The 21721-nt window shown below is 44.8% G+C and overlaps 1 protein-coding gene across 4 annotated transcripts in view; it reads left to right on the forward strand.

Annotated features, from left to right (window-relative positions):
* Nucleotides 1-21721, forward strand: part of PAK5 (p21 (RAC1) activated kinase 5) — a 156757-nt gene that overhangs the window by 123916 nt on the left and 11120 nt on the right. For all 4 annotated transcript variants that reach the window (XM_021298709.2, XM_065059883.1, XM_065059885.1 and 1 more), the window contains 2 exons: nt 14955-15752; nt 20985-21476. In XM_021298709.2, coding sequence (XP_021154384.2) covers nt 14955-15752; nt 20985-21476 — 1290 coding nt within the window. The remainder of the gene's footprint in view (nt 1-14954; nt 15753-20984; nt 21477-21721) is intronic.

Here is a 21721-nt window from a genome sequence, read left to right on the forward strand (position 1 = left end):
CCATCACTTTGCTGTTGTCGATGCTTTGGGTAGTCTCCCCCATCCACACCATCAGCAAGGTCAGGGTGCCCAGTTTGAGGATGACGTGGTGGTGGGCTTGTCCTTGAGTAAAGAGAGAGGTGGCTGTGAGGATTTGGGTGGCCAAATATATACAGGTATCAAGAGGACCAAATCTTTCGTGCTGGGACCTTTTGTGTCCTGCCCTGCACTCATTGCAATAAATCCAACCATGTTAATGTGGCACAATTTCATATTTCCTGATTTTTTTCCCCCATTTTCTTCCCTTGAAAACACAGGGTGTAAGGGGATTAGGGCTTTAGTTGTCCTGTAGTATCTGACATGCACTGAGATGAGCATTTTCACAGCTTGGTGATGCAGAGGGCTTGGTGTTCGGCCAGCAAAGGCAGAGTGGCATCCTCAGATTGGCATCAGTGCTGCATTGTCGGCAAAATGGAAGGAGCCTCTTCTGTGCCACGTGGGTTGAGCTGCCTTAAAAGTAGAGAAAATGTCCTTTCCATCACTTCACCAAAATGCCCTCGAATGCCCTGTGCCGAGATGCATGTAAATTTGAGATGCATATTAATTGTGCCATTAACCTGTGGCAGGTCATTTACCTGGTATCCTGCAACATGTGGGTGTTGCAGGGCAGAGAATTTCTGTAGGGGACAGACACAGGGTCACTGGCTTTTCTCTTTTTCTATTATGCACCTGTTTCAGGGGTCTAATCTATATGTTTTGTCTTAGTAGTTTTGCTTTTTCTCACTTCTATCTCTCAAACTTTGACCCCAGTACTGGCGAGTTCTTTTAAACCTTTATAAGCTTCTGTATTTCAGCCTCTGTACTATACAGGGGGAAAAAAAATCAGAAAATGAGTTACTGGTCATAGCCCTTTTAATAGCTCTCACGTGGAAATCAAAGCTCAGTTTACTGTGCATGTTGGCAGAAGGAAGAGCAGATATTTCTCTTCCCCGTCCTATTTGTTGTCTTAAAGTTATTTCCAGCAGTGATATTCAGGCCTCATTTAAGGTGGTTTTTCCTACATTTGTGTGCTTTTCTTGCTTAGATGGAGGACGCTGAGCATTTGCAGAGCTGTGCACAGTGGTGCTGAGTGGCCAGAGACCTCAAAAAGGGGACATGAGCAGGGGTCCTCCTCTGGGCTTGAGCAGTTGGAGATGTCCAGTTAGATAACCCACAGCCCTCTTCTCCCATGTGGAATTGCACAGGGGAAATGTCTGACCGGGAAAAGGGGGTTTTAGAAATAAAGAGCTGCTCAAAGGCTTTGCCTGCTACTCAAGGGCAGATGGATGAAGTGGTAGTTGCCCTCTTCCTCGCCCTCCCAAATTTTTGCCTCTCCTTGAAGAAGGCTGGCTCCCATCCCACCAGGATGCTGTGGTCCCACGGTGCTTTTCTTGCTGGGACAGGATGGCTGCTGACATCTCGTGGGCCTTCCTTGTAAGCACATGATGAAAATTCATGCTTTAATAACTCAGGTCTCCCAGTTCCACGCTTTGCTGTCACACGCTGGGCCTGGCGTGTGCTCAGCTGGGAGGAGAGAAGCTGGAGGGGGTGTCGCCAAAAAGGGCAAGAGCCAGCACCTTGCAGCGTAGGAAATTCTGGGTGAAAGGACGATTTTTTTTTGCCAGCAAGCATGCTTAAGGAGCAGGACAGCAGCCTGGGGGATCTCAGCCTTTAGAGAGGGCAAAATGTGATGGACAATGCCCTGAGCAGACTTGTGACATTAGCCCAGCTCTGAGCAGGATGTGGGACTGGGTGACCTGCAGAGCTCCCTTCCAGCCTCAGTTCTCCTGTGGTTACCTTCATCTACAGGTAATTACAGTCGGATTTGCTGCTGTCCTGCAATGCAGACACACTTGTGATTTATTTTGGTCACTGAATAGGATTACATTTGATGCTACACGGTGCCAGGAGAAACTAGTGCAACATATTTAAGTAGAGCCTTTCTTTCAAAGGAATAATGCTTCAGTCCTGAGGGCTATTTGATTTTCTGCATTTTAAAGTGACAATACTACTTCAGTTCATCTCTGTACCCCTGTGTGCAGCTATAGTACACGTATGCCACCTAGTGTCCACGGACATGTCGTACTGCGACATTTACTTGGTATGAGAAGAGCCACGTTGCGACTTCTGTGTAAACCTGCAGAAAATCTATCACTGTAGAAATAAAATCCTGCCACAGTATGCATTAATGAAGGAAGCACACAGCTCAGAAGTTTTTAATAACTTATATCGCTGGGTTACTGTGTTCTCATCTGTCCTGCGTTCTACAGAGAAACTTTCCATTTTATTTCTGATTGTGTGATTTCAGTAAATTACAGGTTCTTATGTAAGTCCTTTAGAAGAACATTTGTGCTGCCTTTGAAGTTGGGTTTGACAGTAGAGAAAATGCCTGAATTAAAGGAATAGGAAGGAGTTTTTCAGATGAGTAGTTTGTTTTATTGAAAATGCAGTTTTACTGTAAGGATTTTCAGCTGGAAGAGGATACATTTTTGGGATTATAATTTGTTGGTTTCAGGTTTATCTGGGAAAGTATTTAAATGTTTGGGTTTCAAAGATCAAAGCAGCCTTGGATGTCAAGTTGCAGAGCAGAGCCATTGCCACCACTTGTCTTCTGGCACTTGCTGTGCAGGACCTGCCCGTCCCTCCCCTCCGATGGACCCTCGACAGCAGTGCTATTGCTCCACTGATACCAGCTTCTCCTTTCCTTGTACCATGCTCAGGTCTTCTCCATATCTACATATGTTCAGTGACATTAATACTTCTTCATCTCTGTCAAAAGTGCATTAACTGGTGCATGGATTTTTCTGCTGCATTTTCACAGTGACAGCCCAGAGTCATCATAAAATGAAGGAATCACCTCTTCCCATGGTGCTTTTAACTGATGCATTCTCAGTTCTTCTTTATAGTTCCAAGTTTCTGGCTTTTTCTGAACAGCAAAGTTCCTGATGGGCTTTTTAGCTCTTTTGTTTTCATGCCATTGAAGCACTTCATCCAGCCTGACATGAGAAAGGAGTTACTTTACCTGGGCCTGCCGTGGTAATGGACATTAATATAGATTACAGACTTCTGTGAGTAAAAGTAGTTTTCCCCAATACAATTACTAAAAGAATGTTTTAAAATGCTGTTTTCATCAGCATTGTGATTTTGAGTAGTATTAGCACTGGAGGAATGTTGCAAGGTCAAGCTTTAGTTTTGTTAATGAGAACTTACACAGGTGAGCAGACCTTTGCAGTACACGAAGTAAAAATTGAAAGTAAATTTAGAGTTCCCGTCTACATCTGCTGAGGCAGTCTGGCCTGCTTTAGAGCTTGAGAAACACATTAACCTGTAAGTCCAAACAGAAAAAGGGGCAAACTCAGTGTCAGTGTTTCAGAAAATGAATCTGGTCTCCTCTGGGAATACCAGAGTGGGAATGCTCCCCAGGTAGCGCTGTGCAACCTGAAATGAGCCAGGAATTAGATCCTGAGCAAGGACACTCGTAATCAGGTTCTTTTTTTAACGTGGAAGTTAGTCCTTGAAGACAGATCTACAGGAAGCTGTTCTAGTAACTCCTCTGGCTGCCCTGACAAATGAGCCACGCTCCCAGCTTGCTGCTGGAGCTGGAGAGCTCTGGCTCCATCAGAACTGCTGTGGCTTTTGTTTCCTTCCCGTTTGTTTAGCTGAGCTTTTTGCCTCCAGAATTTCCCTGCACTGACCCATACGATCTCTGAAGCCAAAAGCAGGATTTTGGGCAAACGGAGGCAGTTCTAGAGGTGACTGCCGCAGTGGTAGAATCCTTCTGGTTCCTGTACCATGGCAGTGATCCCACCAAGCAAAATGTGGAAAATAAGGAGCAAAGTGTAAGTAGTAAATGTTTTCCCCAGCAAACATGTAGAGAGGCTGAATGTGTTTTACTAAGCTTCAGTCACATAGTTCAGAGGGCTCTTGCTTGGCTCACCTGAGGAAACTGATGGAGTCATACACCCAGGAGATTTAACACCATGAACTGGCCAAACCCCCGGTAGTGCTGCTGAAGTCCCTTGGATAGAAGGTTGTGTTGATGTTCTTGGTTCATTTTGCCTGTGGCCGGCAGCAGGAACACTAGGTGGCAGCAAGAAATCTCTGGAAATTCATCTCCCTGCATGTCAAAAGTGGAGCCAGACAGCAGAAGTAATGAGAAATCTGCGTGGGCATCCTGATGGCATTTGTTCAAGATAGATGTTTTACCCCACTGCGTAACAGGTCTGTGGAAGGGATTGCCGTGTAAAGTTGCTCACGCAGCATTTACACTCCACGTCAGCACTAGGGCTGCGTTCGCTGCTTCCATTTCTATTTAACCATGCAGTGACAATAATCATTCAATAACTACACGTTCTGTACATCTCCATGATGTATTTGTTTCTAGGTCTGGTAATGAACTTGTTTTGGTCCATTGTGGTCCAGAACAGAAACCGTACTGGTCCCATTAAATTTTATTCTATATTCTAAACAAACAGCAAAGTTTATTCAATCCCAGCAGAGTTTAGCTCAAAATGAGCAGTAGGATCAGGGGGAAAACACCATTGCCAAGCAGCTTACTTACCTGTGGAGCCAAAGCTCCAGATGTAAATGTGTTTTTTTTCTCTCTCTTGCTCTGACATGATTAGATCTGGGCTTTGGTGGCTCTCTAGGAATTTGAAAATGCTTTGCTGCTCTTTCTTTTTTGTCTTCCCCTTCATGCAGGATCCAATTACCCTAGACAAGTGCTGTGTATTACGGGGAAACAACATTGACTTGCCTGCAGAGACTTTTAAATGCCTTTTCTGTTGTCTGTGGGATGAACTGTGTGGGCAAGGAAAAAAAGGCTTTTGAGATACAGGTCTTTGGAGGGAGAAGCGTGAACAGAAGTATTTAGGATGATGATTTCTGCTTTTTAATTGCCAAGCACTGATCGAACAGGCTTTAGTTAACTATCAGGATCACACAGTTAAAAGACTAGCAAGAGATGATGAATTTTACCAAATTTTACAGTTTTGTAGTCTGAACGCAGCAGTAATTGCTATCTGTGTCCTAGTTTGCATTTAATAATGCCCACAGAGCACAGCGCAAGTGAAAATGCTTGCTGTTAAAGACTTATGCTTCCATATGAAGTAGCACTTTGCGGGAGAATTGCGATGTAGAGGCATAAAAAACTGGTTTAAACACCCAGGCTTTTGTGAACCACCACTCTGGGACAGGAGATCGGCTCTGAATCCCATCCCGTACCCCAGGCCAGAGGGAGCAGCCCCAATGCTTTCCTACCAGCACCAGCTTCATGGCCTTTCTCCTTCTTCCCGACTTTCCACGCTGTCCAGGGAGGCTGAGGGAGGGGAGGGAGCAGCACTTTGTCAGGCAGATTAATTTATTAAGCGTGTCAGGACCAATCTGCCGCTGGGGACAGAGTGCACTTGGCGGCAGCGCAGCCCAGCAAATCAAATCAAATCGAGATTACCTTAGAAATGTTTCAACAGTTTCTTGTAAATGGGATATTGTGGGGCTGTGCCGGGCATCACGTCTGTGAGTTACTCTGCTGCCGAGCGTCCTCTGAACTCGTCTGCCTCAGTTTGTTCCCATTGAGAACGTGTTTGATTTTGCACTCCTCATTTACAAGAGCAAATAATTAAAATGTCAACTCGGGAAGCTCCTCATGTCTTTCCTCTCACCCACCTTGTAAATTTGACCTAACCATTAGATTCCTGCGCAGGGGCACTCTTTGTTCTATATCCACATTTCCAGGTGAAAATCCCCCAGTGTGGGTTAATACCACTTACTTGGGACTTTCCTATCTCTGCACTTCCATTTAGTAGCTGTCCTTGAAAAGCAAAACCTCATACATCTCCTTGGAAGAAAGAATACTGTGATTTACAATGCATATGCAATTATTTTTTGTTTTTATTTTGCTAATACAAATTCCTAAATTATCTGAAATCAAAGACTGAGATTTCAGAAGATGAAGGAGCCTGTAGTGCACAGAGACATAAATCAGATTTTAAAAAAAAACAACCTTAAATGCGTGTGGCCGGGAACACACCATTTAAGTGAAGTACTTTGAAATTTCCTCACTGTTTTTAATGCCGTGGGACTGAGGCATTTTTCAGCACAGCACAAGCTGCAGGGTGGTTTCTCCCCTTCCCCTCCAGCCTGGCCAGAGCACCACAACCATCGGTCCCGCTCTTCCTCGGTGTTTTAATCCCAAACACGCAGGGCTGTGGTTGCAGCGACCGTCTCCACCCTGTGTGCACCTTCGCTGGGCTCGTGGCAGACGAGCCCCATCGATCTGCGAAACGCCGGCTGCGCGGCGCTCAGGGTCGAGGCGCTCATCAGCATCTTCCTCCACTTCCACCGCCTCCGCCTGGTGATTTATGGAGCGGGAAGGTAATTCACAACCCTGCGCCGTGACTTGCAGAGCACCGGGAGCTTCTCAAGCTGGCCTCCGAAGCTCTGAAACAGAAATGTTGACTTTGTCTTCAAGCATCTGCAGTATATAAAGCCTCCTGCGCTGTGGTAAGTCGCAGGAAGAAGTAATACAGTTTAAATTGTTTCTTCTAAATTATCAGACTGTCAAAATCCTTATTTTAATTAAAAGCAGGGAGGTGACCGTGACTGTAGCAGGGTGACCCAGGAGCCTCTGCCCTCCTGAGCAAGTGCCCCACTGCCACGGCTGTCAGATGAAGGCATTTACTTCCCTAGCGTAAGATTTTATCACTCTGGAATTTACTTAAATATATCAGAAGGCTCAATCAAACCACAGCCAGAAATCTTTCACTGAGAAGAAAGTGCCGGGATCATTAATTGGGTTAATGCTCCATCAACCTTTCATTTGTTAATGGCATGTTTAGGGCACGAGGGGAACCTCATCTGGGGAAATGTCATCTGAGCTACAAAGACAGTGCGACTTCATGAATCACAGGCTGTCCCTCGATTCGGGCTCTTTTAATTGGCACTGTTGGTCGAGGGGAAACTGCATTCTCCATGACTTCTGTAATGGTGAGCAAGGCTGAAATGATGGGGCGCTGTCTTTTACATCACCCACCCTACCGTGAGGCTCCTCTCCCCATGAAAATCCCAGACCGACACCTTTCTGGCCCCTAGAATAAAATCTGCGATGGTGTCATGGGCATTGGTTGTAGAAAGACTTATTTTTTTAATGCATACCAGCCCTGGGAAGACTCACACGATGCTGTGCCCCACCAGTTCCAGCACTAATCACGTATAGATGTACGATACTGTCCTTGTGCATTAGAAGCGAGTTTTTGTTTTCCTCACACCTCCCCCACATAAAAACCTGGAAAAATAACAGTCTAGGCTGCAAATATTAGATGTAAGGACAACTAGCTGGTAAAACGTTAAGGTTGATGACAGTTGTCTTGTGACTTCACAGAGGATCTCCAGGCTCCTTGCGTTATTTTTGAGGATTTTCATCTTGTGGGACATTTTGCTTTTTCTTTCCGTCTTGGGATAGAAGAAGTCCTATGAGATAGAAATTCTGTGGTTTTGAGATTTCTCCATTTCTGTCCCTGTGAAGTGCTTGTGTAGCTGATCAGTAGTAAGTACACTGACTTTCTCACTCAAACCAAAACTTCCAAGTCACATTTCACTCTCATTTGTTGTGTCGGAGAGATCTGTGTGTACATATTACTAATGAAATTGCACATACCTGGTGTGCTTTAAGTAGATCCAGAATAATTCTTTTTTACATTTAATATTCTCTAATATTGTTTCAAATTACATATAACAACCATGTTTGTGCATTTAAAATAAAAAAGTTACTAGAATGTAGGTATTTCAGTGGAATTTTAAAACTAAATGTTAGAGTTACTATATTTTAATATGTCAAAAGAATTACTGGTGAATATGATTATAATGAAATGTTGCTCTTGTTGTTATGGCAACTAACTTTTAAAACTGCTTTCAAGGGTGACAAATTACACAGTGCCATTTTAGCCTTTTATTATCATTTTCCATCATTTTACTTTTGAAGAATTTTAAACGGGTGGCACCAGTGGTGTTGTTAAGCATATTACACTTCTCTCAAACCTTTAGCTGTTACCTTTATTTTGATCCATCTAGTAATACATATTTTTCAGGCTGAGTAAATTTCATTTGTAGCTCATTGGTGTAGAGCATCATCTTCACCACCATGCACATCTTTCAATAATTAACATGTAGTGCTGACGTTTTCCCGACACAAAATGTTGGTGATGTCGATGTGTGCTCAAGAGTAGATGGGCATGTTTCATGGGTCTCTGAGTAGCTGGTGTGCAGCAACAAGAACCCAACAGCGGACAAGCCCCACCAAAACAAGCTGTGGAGCTTGGCCTGGGGTGGCCATGGCGTTTTGTCAGGTAGCGCTTGCAGAAGCCAGCGGGAAATGTTTTTGTACAGGTGGATGCATGGGAAGGAGTCTCTGGGACCCTTCCCTCCTCCAAAGAAGAAATTGTGAGGATAATTTATCTTTTCACTCCGCTGAATTTAGCAGAGAAACAAGGATGCAGTCCTGGAGTGAAGCAGCCATGACACTTCCCCAAGCTCAGCATCTCTGGTCCAATATTAAGAAAACCAGAATGGGGAGGACTTCATGCAGGACAAATAAATCAGCCTTCCTGAGCAAGGTATTTCTGAACTAACACTACCCCAGTGACCCCCCTCCTCTGGGAAGGTGCACTGTACCTACAGCAAGGGGTTGGTACAGGTATCAGTTGCCTCTTCTCTCGTAACACAAAGAAGCCGTGCGCTGTGCCACTTTTAGCATGTGCCGGGAGGCGAATAACATGTCGATTGATAGTGAGTGGACAGAGTAAAACCTGCTGCTTCTTATCCGGTGGTGTTGAGTCTGCTCTGGTAATGAGGACGTCCCAGATATGGCACATCCTGCAGCACCTCTGGGCTCATGTTTGGGGTCTTCTGCCCTCCCATCTGGCAAAACCATCCAGGTAGACTTGGCTGAGTTTTCTTTTGGGAGTTTACATTTATATTTAATTTCTCTGGTGCATGGGAAAGGGTCCTATCTAAGAACAGCCCCAAACAAGAATTTCTGAATCTGCTAGAAAGAGATTAGATAAATTTATGAGACAGGATCACAGCTCATGTACTTAGATACTTCACAGCAAGGGACAGGTGACACAGTCTTGTGCTCCTGGTTTTGCCAGGTGACTCCATGGTGTAAAGTGTGTGTATGGTCCGGGGAGCAGAGACCCGCTGAGGCATCCAGCACTGGTGAAACTTGCAGAACTTCTTTCCTCAGAAGGAATCTGTGGCATACCAGAAATTATTCTTATTTTAAAATTATAGGGATAATGAGCATGGATAGCATTGGGAAGGAATTAGTAACAGAAATGATATAAACTCTGAGGCTTCCAGGTGTAAACCAAGCTCTAAATTACAGGCTTCAGGAAGAAATGTTCTGACATGCTTTCTGATCTGTTGTATATTCCTTGTGACTAACTCTGAGTAATAGCTGTTTCGTAGATGGGCTGTAGATCAAATCTGGAGGAGATCCCATAGGACACTACTGGAGGGTGCAGAGTGAAAAACGACGTCTCTTCCCATCCAGAATCATTTCTCGTCACGTATCTGATGAATTTCTGTGGCAAAAAGCATGTTTTCAGGGCAATGCTGTAATGCACAAGTGCCCTAAGCTTCCCACTTAGTTTAATGTTTTGTATAACCGCGGAAGTTCATTGGTTTGGCTGCTGCGGATCACTGGTGCCGGCCCGTCCGTCTGTCTGTCTGTAGCTGCTGGTTGCCTGCCGAGGTCGGGAGACAGCTGCCCAAATGCAACACTTGTTTTTTGTTTGTACAATTCATAGCGTCCCCGGTTCTGACTCAGGATGAAGTTGGGTTTTGGTGTGACCAAGGTTTCAAGGTTCAAAGCAGCAAATATGTCCAATTAGCTCCCTTGTGGTCCAACCGTACAGACATGGTGTAGATGTGGAGTTGTGAGAAGACCCTGCACGGTGGTGAGAGCAGATGACAGAGAGCTAAGGGGTGTGACCAGCACAGATTTAATTCTTAATTCTGTCTCCAAACCCATTTTGTCCAAAAAATAGCCAGGACTCATGCCCTTTCTTTTAAACATGGTCTTTACCTGACAGTTTGCAGCTATAAAACTCTCTTACTTCCAGAGAAAGCTGGAGTTTTCCTTCTGATGTGATGACAGGGATCAGTTTTTCTCTCCAAGGTAGTGCTGCTCACGTTTGTTTATGCTGAGGAGTAAGATGTGGTTTCATGAGCACAGCTTCAAATTCTTTGAATATCTTGCAACAGAGAAGATAAATTACTGACGCGTCCATCAGTTACACTGAGATTATTTTGCCCAGCTTTGCTTTACGCACCTTTTCTTAAGAAAAAAAATTATTTTCAGATATGTGTAGGCTGTGCTTTTAGTTTATGTACAATGCAAATGAGGGGATAATCTGACTAGAAGCGAAGCCAGGGTTTAGATTGGCTGTTTATAAGGGCGACATTCCTTAAAAGACCTTTTTTTTTACCCTGCACAACAGAGAGATTTTAAATCCTCATCAGCTTCTGAAAACACAGCTCTGAGGACAAAGGATGATATATTCTTAACGAGTGTGTAAAGTATAGTAGTTTTAAAGACAATAAATGCAAGGTCGTATTAGGGCAAAACAGTTAATTATCCACTTCATTATTGTCAAGGTTAATACAGTATTTGAGCGCAGAAGCTGTTTTTCATCTCCTTTTGGAAACAAGGCAAGACAGCATTTCTTACAGACAGATCCATTATAGCTTATCACCAGAGGACAGACCGCTACAGAAACACCATGAAGGATGTCGACTGTCACCAGGCTCCGGAGCAAACGCCAAACCTGTCCAGAGAGCGATGGAAATGAAATGAGAGCTACAGCTTCAGAGTACCGCGCTTTAATTCACAGAGATTGCGCCCCATTGATTTTAATGTATGACGGTAATGGTAGCATAAAATTCACCCTCACTCCTTCATCTGTTGTAGCATTGATCCCTCTGAAATTGCACAATGTGCTGAAAAACGTCCTTTAATAAGCATGGGGTATTGACTGGAGCAAATCCCGTCTTGCCATGGTGAACCCAGTGAAAGCTGCGTCTGTGGTAGGGCTTGATCTCTGGTTTTCATGCACGTTGGGGTGCTGTACAGGTTTCTGTTCCGTGATCTCAATAGAAAAAAAGGCTTCGTAAATCTTAGCCCGTCAGTTTCGCGGGTAATGCTTTGCTTTTAGCTATCTACTTTACCTATGGCAATTTAAAAGATTCTTTAGATATTTAAAGACCAGTAAGTGGTTAAAATTTTTATTTAAAATTCTAGAGATATTCAGATGAGGAAAAGTAGAATTCCTTCTTTATGTGGAAACACAAGTTGTTTTTTTCAGTTTATAAAGCCTTTAAAATTGCAAAAACTAGTCTAGTTCCTCTGAAACTAATGGCCAGGATAACTGTGTTTATATCACGGTCAATGCAGACTGCTTTTCTGTTACATTTTCTTTCAAGTTTCTTGTTTTATTTTTCAAGGTAGAGCTAGGATTTCTCATCTTCTGTGATTTCTGCTGTTGTATTTCAGTCCCAGGAGGTTTTCCCTCTGCTCAGCGATGCAGCACGCAGCCTGGCGACACAGCAACCAGAGTCCACGTTCCCAAACCAAGACTCCCCGTCAGCAGTTTCCACTGAACTCGTACCTTTGAACTTGGGTACATCAGGCTGTTGGATTTGGGAATTTAGGCTGTGGTTTTGGCAGTTTTCAGACTCTGGGTTCTTTATGCAAGTATTGCATTTCACAGGGCAGCTGTGGGTGCAGGTGAGCCCCTGGCACGCACCTTCTCTGCAGTAAATGACTTCAGGACAGGTTAACGTGGCCCAACATATGTTTAATTCTTTGAAAGCATCTCCTTTGATTTCGTTTTTTAATTTTTGATGCTGTGTGGACATCCTTACAGAGCAAGCACTTTATAGAACTCTTATGAGTTGCTCTTATAGAACAATACGTGCTTTGGGATTTTAATGTGGTTTTTAAGTCTAGTAAATTGTGCTGAATTGACTCTACCTCTCAGGGAGGCACCCACTGCATTTCAGATTTGTGTGTAAACATCGTAAGTTCTATTCAAATAGCAAAATAGTCAATAATGGACTGTATTTCAGAGGGTCTCAGTGAAACACTTCCTAAATTATATGCTCTATGGACACTACTGTTCTTCTTATAGGAATAATGCTAGATGTTGCCTTGAAAAAATCCAAGCTCATACAGGCTGATTTAGCCAGAGGGGCGTTTCACCAAGATGTATGTCCTTTCACATAAGGGAAGTGCTGAATTTAAAAACAAATCAAAGCAAATGGAAATGTTGTTGTTAATAATTCATTATAATAATTGTTAAGAATATGAATAATTGTTAATAATAGTGATAAAGCACTGACCATTGTGTAGCAAATGTGCCTGTGGGATAGCTAAGTTTTATCCTCCCTTTGTGCTGGCCCTTTTAATTAATTTGTAGAGGGGAGCCTGAAGCCAATAGAAATTGCAGCCCTCACCCTTGCAAGCCAGTGTTTGCCAGTGGCCATCCTCAAAGTGCTGGGAGAAAACAAAAGGTTTTTAGATTTTAATCTCCTTAAATTCGTCAATTGGTATGAGATGGCACTGAGGTCCCAGAGCTGACCGAGACTGCTTTGTTGGATTGGAGCTTTGGTGGCAAATGCTTTTTTTGGAAAATCAGTTTCTTACAGGACCATTTTACTATTAGTACTTTTTTGAAATCCCCATTATCAAAAAGGTGTCTCCCAAGCATTCACCTGGCTGCAGAAAATCCCTAAACCGCAGGGTTTTGTCATCAATGAATTCGCTAACACGTAAACCCTCAACTTCATCTTTCTAAAGCTTATTTCTGAAGGTATCGAAAAATCCTGCTTCCGGAGAGCATCTGCTTGGCGGAGCAGAGGGAAAACTCCTCTTTCCTAGGGGCAAAGAGGCCGCTCTGCTCCCAGGGGCTCCCTCTGGCTCCGAGGTCCTTTTGTGCAGGGACCACGCAGGTTGCTCCAGGAAACCTCTCTGTTCTGAAGGCGAGTCCCGTGGAGAGTAATAAATTGGCGTTTTTCTCCTTGGCATGTTTTTGCACAGGGGAAGCAGGGTGGCAGTCAGGCATTTCAATCTCGTTTTCAATTATAAGCATTTCATTGTCGAATGTTGCTGGTTTATTATGTGATAATTAAATATGAATGATCACGCAGTCATCCTGCCAAAGAGGCCGTAGCCGAATGAAACTAATTCTTCTCGTCTTGCTGAATGGCTTTGGAGGCGAAAGGAGTGATCTATTTGCTGTCCCTTATTTTTGCTGTCCTATTGTTTAGGTATCACTAGCTTCAAAATAGCAAACTAGGCAAGTAATTACAGACATAAATCAGAGCAGGGAGCAGTGTGAGGTCAGGACTGCTTTGCTTGTAGCCCAGCTTTTCTCAGCTACCTTTGGTGAAGAACAGAGCAGTACACTGCTTTTAATTTTGTGAAAAAGTGATTTTTATTAGTGATGAAATGCAGATTTTGACAAACTTTGAGCCCCAGTGTGCTTTTGCGCAAGGGCTGAGCAGCCTCATTGTACCTGGAGCAGAAGTCTCCTCTGTTGGTGTTGCAATGAATGAAAGGGCTGGTGGCCGGGCTGGAGGTCACAGTCACCACCCAGTATGTCATGGCTGGTGCCCATTGTGACACGGTCGGTGTCCAGGAGGCCACATTCAGCACACAGCACGGGCAGGCTGCAGCTGGCAGAGGGACACCTTGAGGTGACCACAGTGACTCTGCTTAAAAACTCGGCAAGTTAAATAAGATACAGCCGTAGATATTTAGCTGAAGTTAATCAGCAAAGCAAATGCATTTTCAGTAGAGCTGTGCTGATTTATGGCCCTGGCCCTTAATCTGTACATCTTATTCTTGCGGGGTGTTTATAAACGTGAAGCGGCGCTCAATGGGAGTCAACTGCTGAAAAACGGGTGCAGCCGTGTGTTACAGTCTTCAGGTGGTACTGGCTGTAAAAATAGTCTGTCTCGAAGGAGAGCTGTGCCCAGGCACTGCTCACCTCGCATCCTACCAGGAGCGCCGGTGTTTTGAGCAGAAATGAGCAGGGATGGGTGCTGGGTTGTGGGCAGTCTGTGGGAGCAGGGTCATGCCTGTGGTGCTGCTGCACACTCATTATCCAGGGCTGGGGGGACTTTGCAGTTTTAGGACACAAGTGGGGCCGCCACCGCTGCCACCCATGGCAACTGTGATGTGGCTGTCACAAAGCCATGGTTGTGCACAGTGGTTTGCTGGGTGCTGTATAAGAAGATGTAATTATTATTTTTCTCTCTTCCCCAAATGCTAAGTTAACTAAGAGGCAATCCCCAGTGGTAATTCTGCTATCCAGGAACATACTGTTTTATTAAAAAAAATCCAACAAAACCAAAACAAGTAACAAGCCCAGTGCCTGCTAAACTATATGCTACTTTCCATTCCAACAGTTTGTTAAAATAACTTGTAGAAGTGACTGCTGAATGATTTTCATTTAGCTTATTCATACCCTGTAAATCAGATTCAACCCACCAGCTTGGCTTTATGTAGACAACTGAATAATAACACATAAAAAATAAGTAGTGGTTTTAAACCTCTCTGCTGTTGGCTGCTGAACACCCACCTCTTAAACTGGGTGTTTTTAGGTGTGTCTTGGGGTTATATGCCAAATCTCAGTTTATGATGGACACCAAAGTTAACCTCTTCTTGTTTATTCATTTCTGCATGTCCTCTTGTAAGTATTTGTTGAGATTTTTTTTCCTAGCAGTGCATTATTCTGAGCTATGTGTCTGAAGAATGTAACACATTGCTATAGGTATTTCTGGGCAAATCATAAACTTTTTTTCTTTTTGGTGGTTTTCATGGTCAGATATTAAATGAAAATCAGTATTTAATCAAAGCAATTTTTTTTTCCCAGACTATTGTTAGAGGAAATAAGCCTCGAAAGGATACTTCGATCAACGGCCTGCTGGAAGAGTTCGACAATATCTCAGTGACGCGATCCAATTCCCTGCGGAAGGAAAGTCCTCCCACCCACCACCAAGGAAACACAAACCATGTGCCGAGGCACCAGGAGGAAAATGGTTATATCACGTATTCCCAGTACTCCAGTGAGTCAGACACTACGACAGACTATGTCGTGGAAAAATATCGAGACAAGACTCTCTATGGGGAAGAGTTAGACAGATACTACAAAGGGAGCTATGCCGCCAAGCAGAACGGACACATGATGAAGGTGACTTCCCGGGACATCTATTATTCAGAAGTGACACCCCTGCAGTCAGACCTCTCCAGGTTCCTCCCAGATTACCCTGCACATCTGGAGACAAAGCCTAAACCGCTGGAATATGGCGGCCTAAAGCTGGAGTATCAGCGAATCCCCAGCGGATCTTCCCTGGACTATAGAGATCCCTTTCCGTACACCCCGTCCCGAGCGTCGGTGCAGGGCGAGTGCCCCAAGGAGAGGCTGGAGTACAGCGATGGCGACTGGGGACATGGCCTAGGCAAGGATGACTATGACAAGAGGCCGAAGTCGTCCTACGTGGACCCGGCGAGCCCGCAGCCGGCGATGAGGCAGCGGTCCAGGTCAGGCTCTGGTCTGCAGGAGCCGGCCATGCCCTACGGAGCGAGTGCTTTTAAAGCACACCAGCAGGGACATTCCTACAGCTCCTACACCTACCCCCGCTTGTCCGAAACTGCAGCAGGCATCCCCAAGGTAATGTGACATCCCTGGTGATGGTGCTGCCACGGCAGGGATCGACCTCGCCAAAATGGGGGTGCAAAAAATTAAGCACATGTAAGAAAGTAAAGGCAAGGAGCCACACTTGGGCACATCCCTAGTAACATTTTTGGGAGCTGCATGGTTGCCACTCGGCGGGTGTGAAAACCCACCCATTTTACTCAGGTATCTGAAAATGGGCATCAGGGACCAGTGGGTTTAAGATATTTATTAAAAGGCAGGTTTGGAGATGCGCAGCTTCCAGGGTTTTCACTTGGGATTCCCAATAGCTAAGCTCTTCGTCAGTTTTTGTAGCGTTAGGGCTTCTTACGCCTGTGCGGATATCAGTGGGAGGGGAGAAGCTGGTCTGGTTTGTATATCAGATACTTTTGTATTTGAGTTGTTACTATGCAAAGCTGAAACCTCTGTGTTTTAGTATTTATATTGTATTTATGATATATTTATTTTACAAGGTTTATTAACCCTTTGCTACTGATGAGAGTAAGGGTTCACGCCTCTCTGCTTTGCTTTTAAGCAGTGAAATTAAATCAAAGCAGTTTATCTCACCCAAGACATTTTAGATATAGTTTAAAAAAAGAAAGGTTAAGGTGCAAAAGAGCAATTCAGCCATGATACCTACAAGCAGCTCCTCTGCACAAATGTGTGGCCTGCTTTGCCTTTTCTAAGTCCCATGAGGGGTGTTACCCATACAAGCTATCTTGCCATACTTGTGATAGTTGGTTGTAACTATTCGTTCAGTTAAGAGAACAAAGCTTTTCTTACACGCGTGGTCACATAGCTACGATGATGACCTGCTTGAACATCCAGTATTCTGCAAGAGATGTTTTTTCTTTAGTGTAGATTGCGTTGAACATTACCGAGTTCCCTTAGCAACGGGCACCGAGATGATAGCTCATTTTTCCAGGGCTGAAACCGTCTTGGGTTGCCGTGTCTTACCCAGTGTGCTGAGGTAGGTAGCTTGTTAGGTGCTGAGATCCACTCTGCTGTTTAACGATGATCTGAACGGTGCATTTTCTTACTGTGTGCTTAGAATTTGGTCCTGTCCAGCTGCAGACCCAGGAGAAGTCCCAGGTCTCTGTAAATCCGCAACAGCACTGTGGTTGTGTTGTACTTGCTCCAGTAAAGGGAGAGGGGTGCAATTTTATTCCACATTGCTTTAGAGCACAGAGCTGGGCTTTGGAGTTTGAGGATAGCCTGTCGGGGGGAGTAGCAAAGTGACCAGGCTTCTTTGTGTGCCTCTCCTGAGCTCGGGCTGTGGTGCAAGGGATGTGTGGGGGTGGTTAACCAGAATATGGATTCTGGAAGTCGCGAGGAAAGCCCGAGATGGGCTGTCTGCCATTTGCTTCATTTAAAGGATCATTTTGTCAGAGTTTGGAAAGGAGAAGGACAAATCCAGTAATTCATAGACTCTCTTGCATCTGCTGCTGCCAGTTTTACAGCACTCCATAGGGCAGAAGACAGAGGTATATTTTACAGGACTCAAAGTCCTCCAGACACTTTGAAAACCTATTAAAATGCAGTAACAACTTTTGCACAGAGGCATCTTTTTTTTTCTTTTATAAGATTCATTGTGAGCTGTTCCTCTCCTCAGAGCATCAAAAACACTCCTACAGCTTTGGTGTATTGAAACTTGATGATTCACTGCTAAATGCAGCAGTTTCAATTCCCAACCCGGTCCACAGCCCCTGGAAGTGAATAGCAGTTTCTTGTCTTGGATGATTGCTGAAGAGTCTTCTTTTCAAGGACGCATTAGTAAGATAATGGTTCAGCAAATGGGTTTACTAAATGAGAATCAGGTCTTGAATCAGATATTTTACAAATGAGATTGGCTTTGAAGTATAATTAAAAGCAGGGGAAAAAGTAAGCAGTGAAACAAGTCTGTAGGCACAAATGTGTGGCTTCCAAATGCATTTAGTAAAGGTGTTCGTTTTGGCTTGTGAATGTGAAGAGCAGACTTGCTTCAGTATTATTTGCAGGTGATAGATGTCAGATAAATGAAATGTCTGCCTTGTTTCATCATCAGTGATTTCAGAGGTGTGAGTGACATCAGAAGACTTGTGCAGAGCTTGGCTTGGCCACTGCCGTGCAGTGGAGATGTAGGAATCTAGCGCTTCAGATTTGGTTCCACCTCTGACCCACGTCTGTGTTACCCACCTGCGCTCCTGTTCCTGCAGAATCACTCCCCTGAGACTCTGTGGGGTTGCGGCGTCTGTTACCCTTGTACCACAAAGATTACGTCCCACTTTGTTCCATGGAGTCCTCTCAATACTGTCACACATCATCAAACCCATACCACTTATTATACAAAGGTTTTGTCTCACTTTTGTACATTTTGTACGGTGTGTTTTCCTTTTGCCCTGCTCTTCATCGCAGGCAGCCCTCTCAGCTTTTTGCACCGGGTCCTGTTATTTCAAAGCTCTTTTCCTGGTCATTTTTTGGTAGTGGTGCTCCAAGTCCCAGAGATTTCCACCAGCGAAGCACCAAAATAACCTTTCCTCTTGCGATCCCCATGTGATTTACAGATCACCCCCCCATACTTTTTCCTGCAATAATCAAACCGAGATCTGTTTTACATGTACTGAAAGATGAGCCCGTCTCGCGGGGTTCTCGCTGTTCCCTGCAGAGGGTCTGGGCTCCGGGGCTGCCATCCTGCCGCAGTCCCTCTGCAGAGCACCCAGCACGAGCAGGCAGGGCTTTCCACCGCGTGCGAGACAAAATGGGCATCGCAGCCATCAGAGTGGAAACTGAAATGAGTCTAAACGCGGTGCTACAACCTTTTAACAACAAAAAGACGCGGATGCGGGTGATGCTGCGAGCCGGCAGCAGCCGCGGTTTTGCCTCGCGCCGCCATGCGTGATGGATGTCGTGTCAGAGCTTCGGCTGCTCCCGTGACCCGATCCTGAATGAGAGCAGGGCTGGTTTCTTCTTTCCTTTGTGGTCTGTAAAGAATTTCCTTTCGGTAGGTAATTACATTCAGTAACAGAAATGGAATTATTAGTGGGATAAAGCATTTTCAATGTGAAGCAGTGCATCAGGACACAGCCTTGGAAGAGAGGTTCAGCTGATTTACTCATTTTAGCTCCTGGGTTTTTTTTAAGTTTTCATGGGATTCATTATGTGAATGGGTTTACATTGTACTGCAATGCACACCAAATCTCTGAATTTTTGTTTTAAAATTTCACCATGGAATTTACTTTTGCCAACACGTTAAACTTAGGAAGTGCTTAGAAAGATCAGACATGGCTGAAGCCTCAAATAATTGATTTGTGTGGATTTATCCAGCGAAACTTCTAGGCAAGTCTGTCCCCGTCTCAATAGTTTAAAGAAAACCAGTGTATTTACATTCAAAGCAATAATTTATGTGTCCCTACGTACATAGATATATAGGACAGGGCTAGACTGAGCTCCTCTCCCTCCACCAAACCACCTGAGCACTTTTCTCTGTTAATTAGTTGCACAGACGTAATGTCCTTCATGAAATTCATGATGTCTCTGACCCTCTTCTGTTTTATGGCTCCCCTTGCCTGGCGGAGCAAGCCAAATTACGGCTGTAACCATGCGGATGTTTTGCTGAAACAAAAGCAGCATCCTAGGAGGTGTCGGTACGACACGTCCTTGCTCGCTGGATGCTCCATATGTCAGCGCGCGTGGCTGGGACAGAAACAGACTCCAGCTTCATGTTTCCGAGGGAAATCTCTTCCCTAGAGAGAAATTCCCTCTTCCCTGCTAAAGCTGGGGAGGAACAGAGCCATGGGCACGTCCTGCTCACACGTGAGGTGCGAAAGTGCTGATAGAATATCGCACTCGGAGGCTTTTCTCCCCGCACTGAGGTGGCTCCAGCTCGAAACTCCTCCTCGCTGTGCAGCAGCTGCCGGTGATAAATTGATGCTGCGGCAGATTTTTTTTCTTTTTTCTTTTATTTTTTTTTTGCAGTCTTAGCATAAAATGGTCAAATGATGTTCCACCGCAGAATTCAATTTCACAGTTCAGTTGGGTCCTTGATTACACTGCCAAATTCAGATTAATGTGCATTTAACTAACATGGATCAGGGACTCCTGGCCGGCAGCCAGCAGTAATAGTAGCAACCCTGAGCTGTGTAGAGTTTGCTGCTCTGTCCACCCCTGTGCACCGCCACCGAAATTGATTGATTAAATGAATTCATTGCCATAATTATTTGTAATTGTGCTACATCATGAGCCTGTGTCAAACCAACCCCCTGCCCCAAGATGCTCTGTACGTTGTCAGGAGTCACGTATGTTGTATCATAAATGTGGAAATACTCTTTTCCAGGGGAAAAAAAGTGGTTTTGTTTTGGGTGGGATTTTTTGTCTTTTTCATATATATATATATGTATATGTATGTATATATATAATTATTATTGTTATTATTATTAGTTTATTTATTTATTTTTACTTTAGATAGAAGCAAACTATTATGTTTGCAAATGTGAAGTATTAATTTGCTTTCAGCGTAAGAGGCTTAGAAAAGTTTGGAAAATAAAAGAAAGGAACCTGCACATGAACAAGGCCTCCCATCAGGATAATTTCCTCTGCGATTGTCTCTGATTTCAGATGGAAACTAGTGGGTTTGTGACGCTGCAGTTATGTACTGTGTCACTTTGGAAAATGATTTAACAAACAGTAAATTGAATTAGGCTCCTTATCATACCCTTGTATGCAGTCACTCAGACAGCAGGATTTCAGGGTGCCACCACCTTCACAACAAGAGGTTGGGTCGTTTTTGAATTGCTGGAGAAAAGCGTAAGAAAGGACTAAGGGCTGAGAGTCAAAACCCAGGTGTTTGAAAGACACAAATTGGGATTTGCCAAAGGGCTGCAGGTTGTGAAAGGGATGAATTCTTGGAGGAAATGGCCCAAAGAGCCTGCAGGGCACTGCAGATGCAGAACAAATCCGCTTTCTGGAGCATACACTTACTTTAAAGAAAGATTATTGTGTCCACAAACAGCTACCTGGACAGAAAAATGGACCTGAGATGCATGAAAGATCTCATGGTCTTTCCTGGCCTCGGTTTAGTGCTGAGAAGTGCACACCAGCCCAATGGTCTAAAAATCTCCTGTCATATACAGGACAGCAGTGTCACAGGCACATGGGGGCACACGCTGGGGTCACCGAAATGCCCCAAGCGGTGATGGCTGGATGGACAGCTGTCTGTCCGTCCGCATTCACACATCTGCTCTTGTGTTGCAGGTGGATTACGATCGAGCGCAGCTGGTTGTCAGCCCCCCGCTCTCTGGATCGGACACCTACCCCAGGGGCCCCGTGAAGCTACCTCAAAGTCAGAGCAAAGTCAGCTACTCAAGCAGCAGCTACCAGTACCCTCTGGTCTATCACAAAGCCTCCCACTATCACCAGCCATCCCTCCAGCCCGGCTCACCCTATATTTCCACCGCCTCCTACCCTAGCTCCCCCAGTATCACGTCAAGTGCTTATCCTCCACCCAGCTGGGGATCCTCCTCGGACCAGCAGCCCTCCAGGGTGTCCCACGAACAGTTCAGAGCTGCCCTGCAGCTTGTGGTCAGCCCCGGAGACCCCCGGGAGTACTTGGACAACTTCATCAAGATCGGGGAGGGCTCCACGGGGATTGTCTGCATCGCCACCGAGAAGCACACGGGAAAGCAAGTGGCTGTGAAGAAGATGGATCTCAGGAAGCAGCAGAGGAGGGAGCTGCTCTTTAATGAGGTGCTTTGTTTTGGGTGGTGCGATGAGTTTTGCAGGTGGTAGGTTCAACGGGAGACGGGGGCCAAGTGGCAACCTAATGTCTTTCTAAAAGAGGTGGGACTCCTGCACATTGATGCTGTATAGATAGTGTATAACCAGACCAGTTTCCGATGAGTCGTGTTTCCCCCGGCTTTAAACTTGTAAGGTGGTGGAAAGTCACAGTAAACAACTAAGAAATCTATCACCTGGTCCGTGCAGCATATCAG

The sequence above is a fragment of the Columba livia genome, chromosome 3 (assembly GCF_036013475.1).
Source record: "Columba livia isolate bColLiv1 breed racing homer chromosome 3, bColLiv1.pat.W.v2, whole genome shotgun sequence".
Taxonomy (NCBI): Eukaryota; Metazoa; Chordata; class Aves; order Columbiformes; family Columbidae; genus Columba; species Columba livia.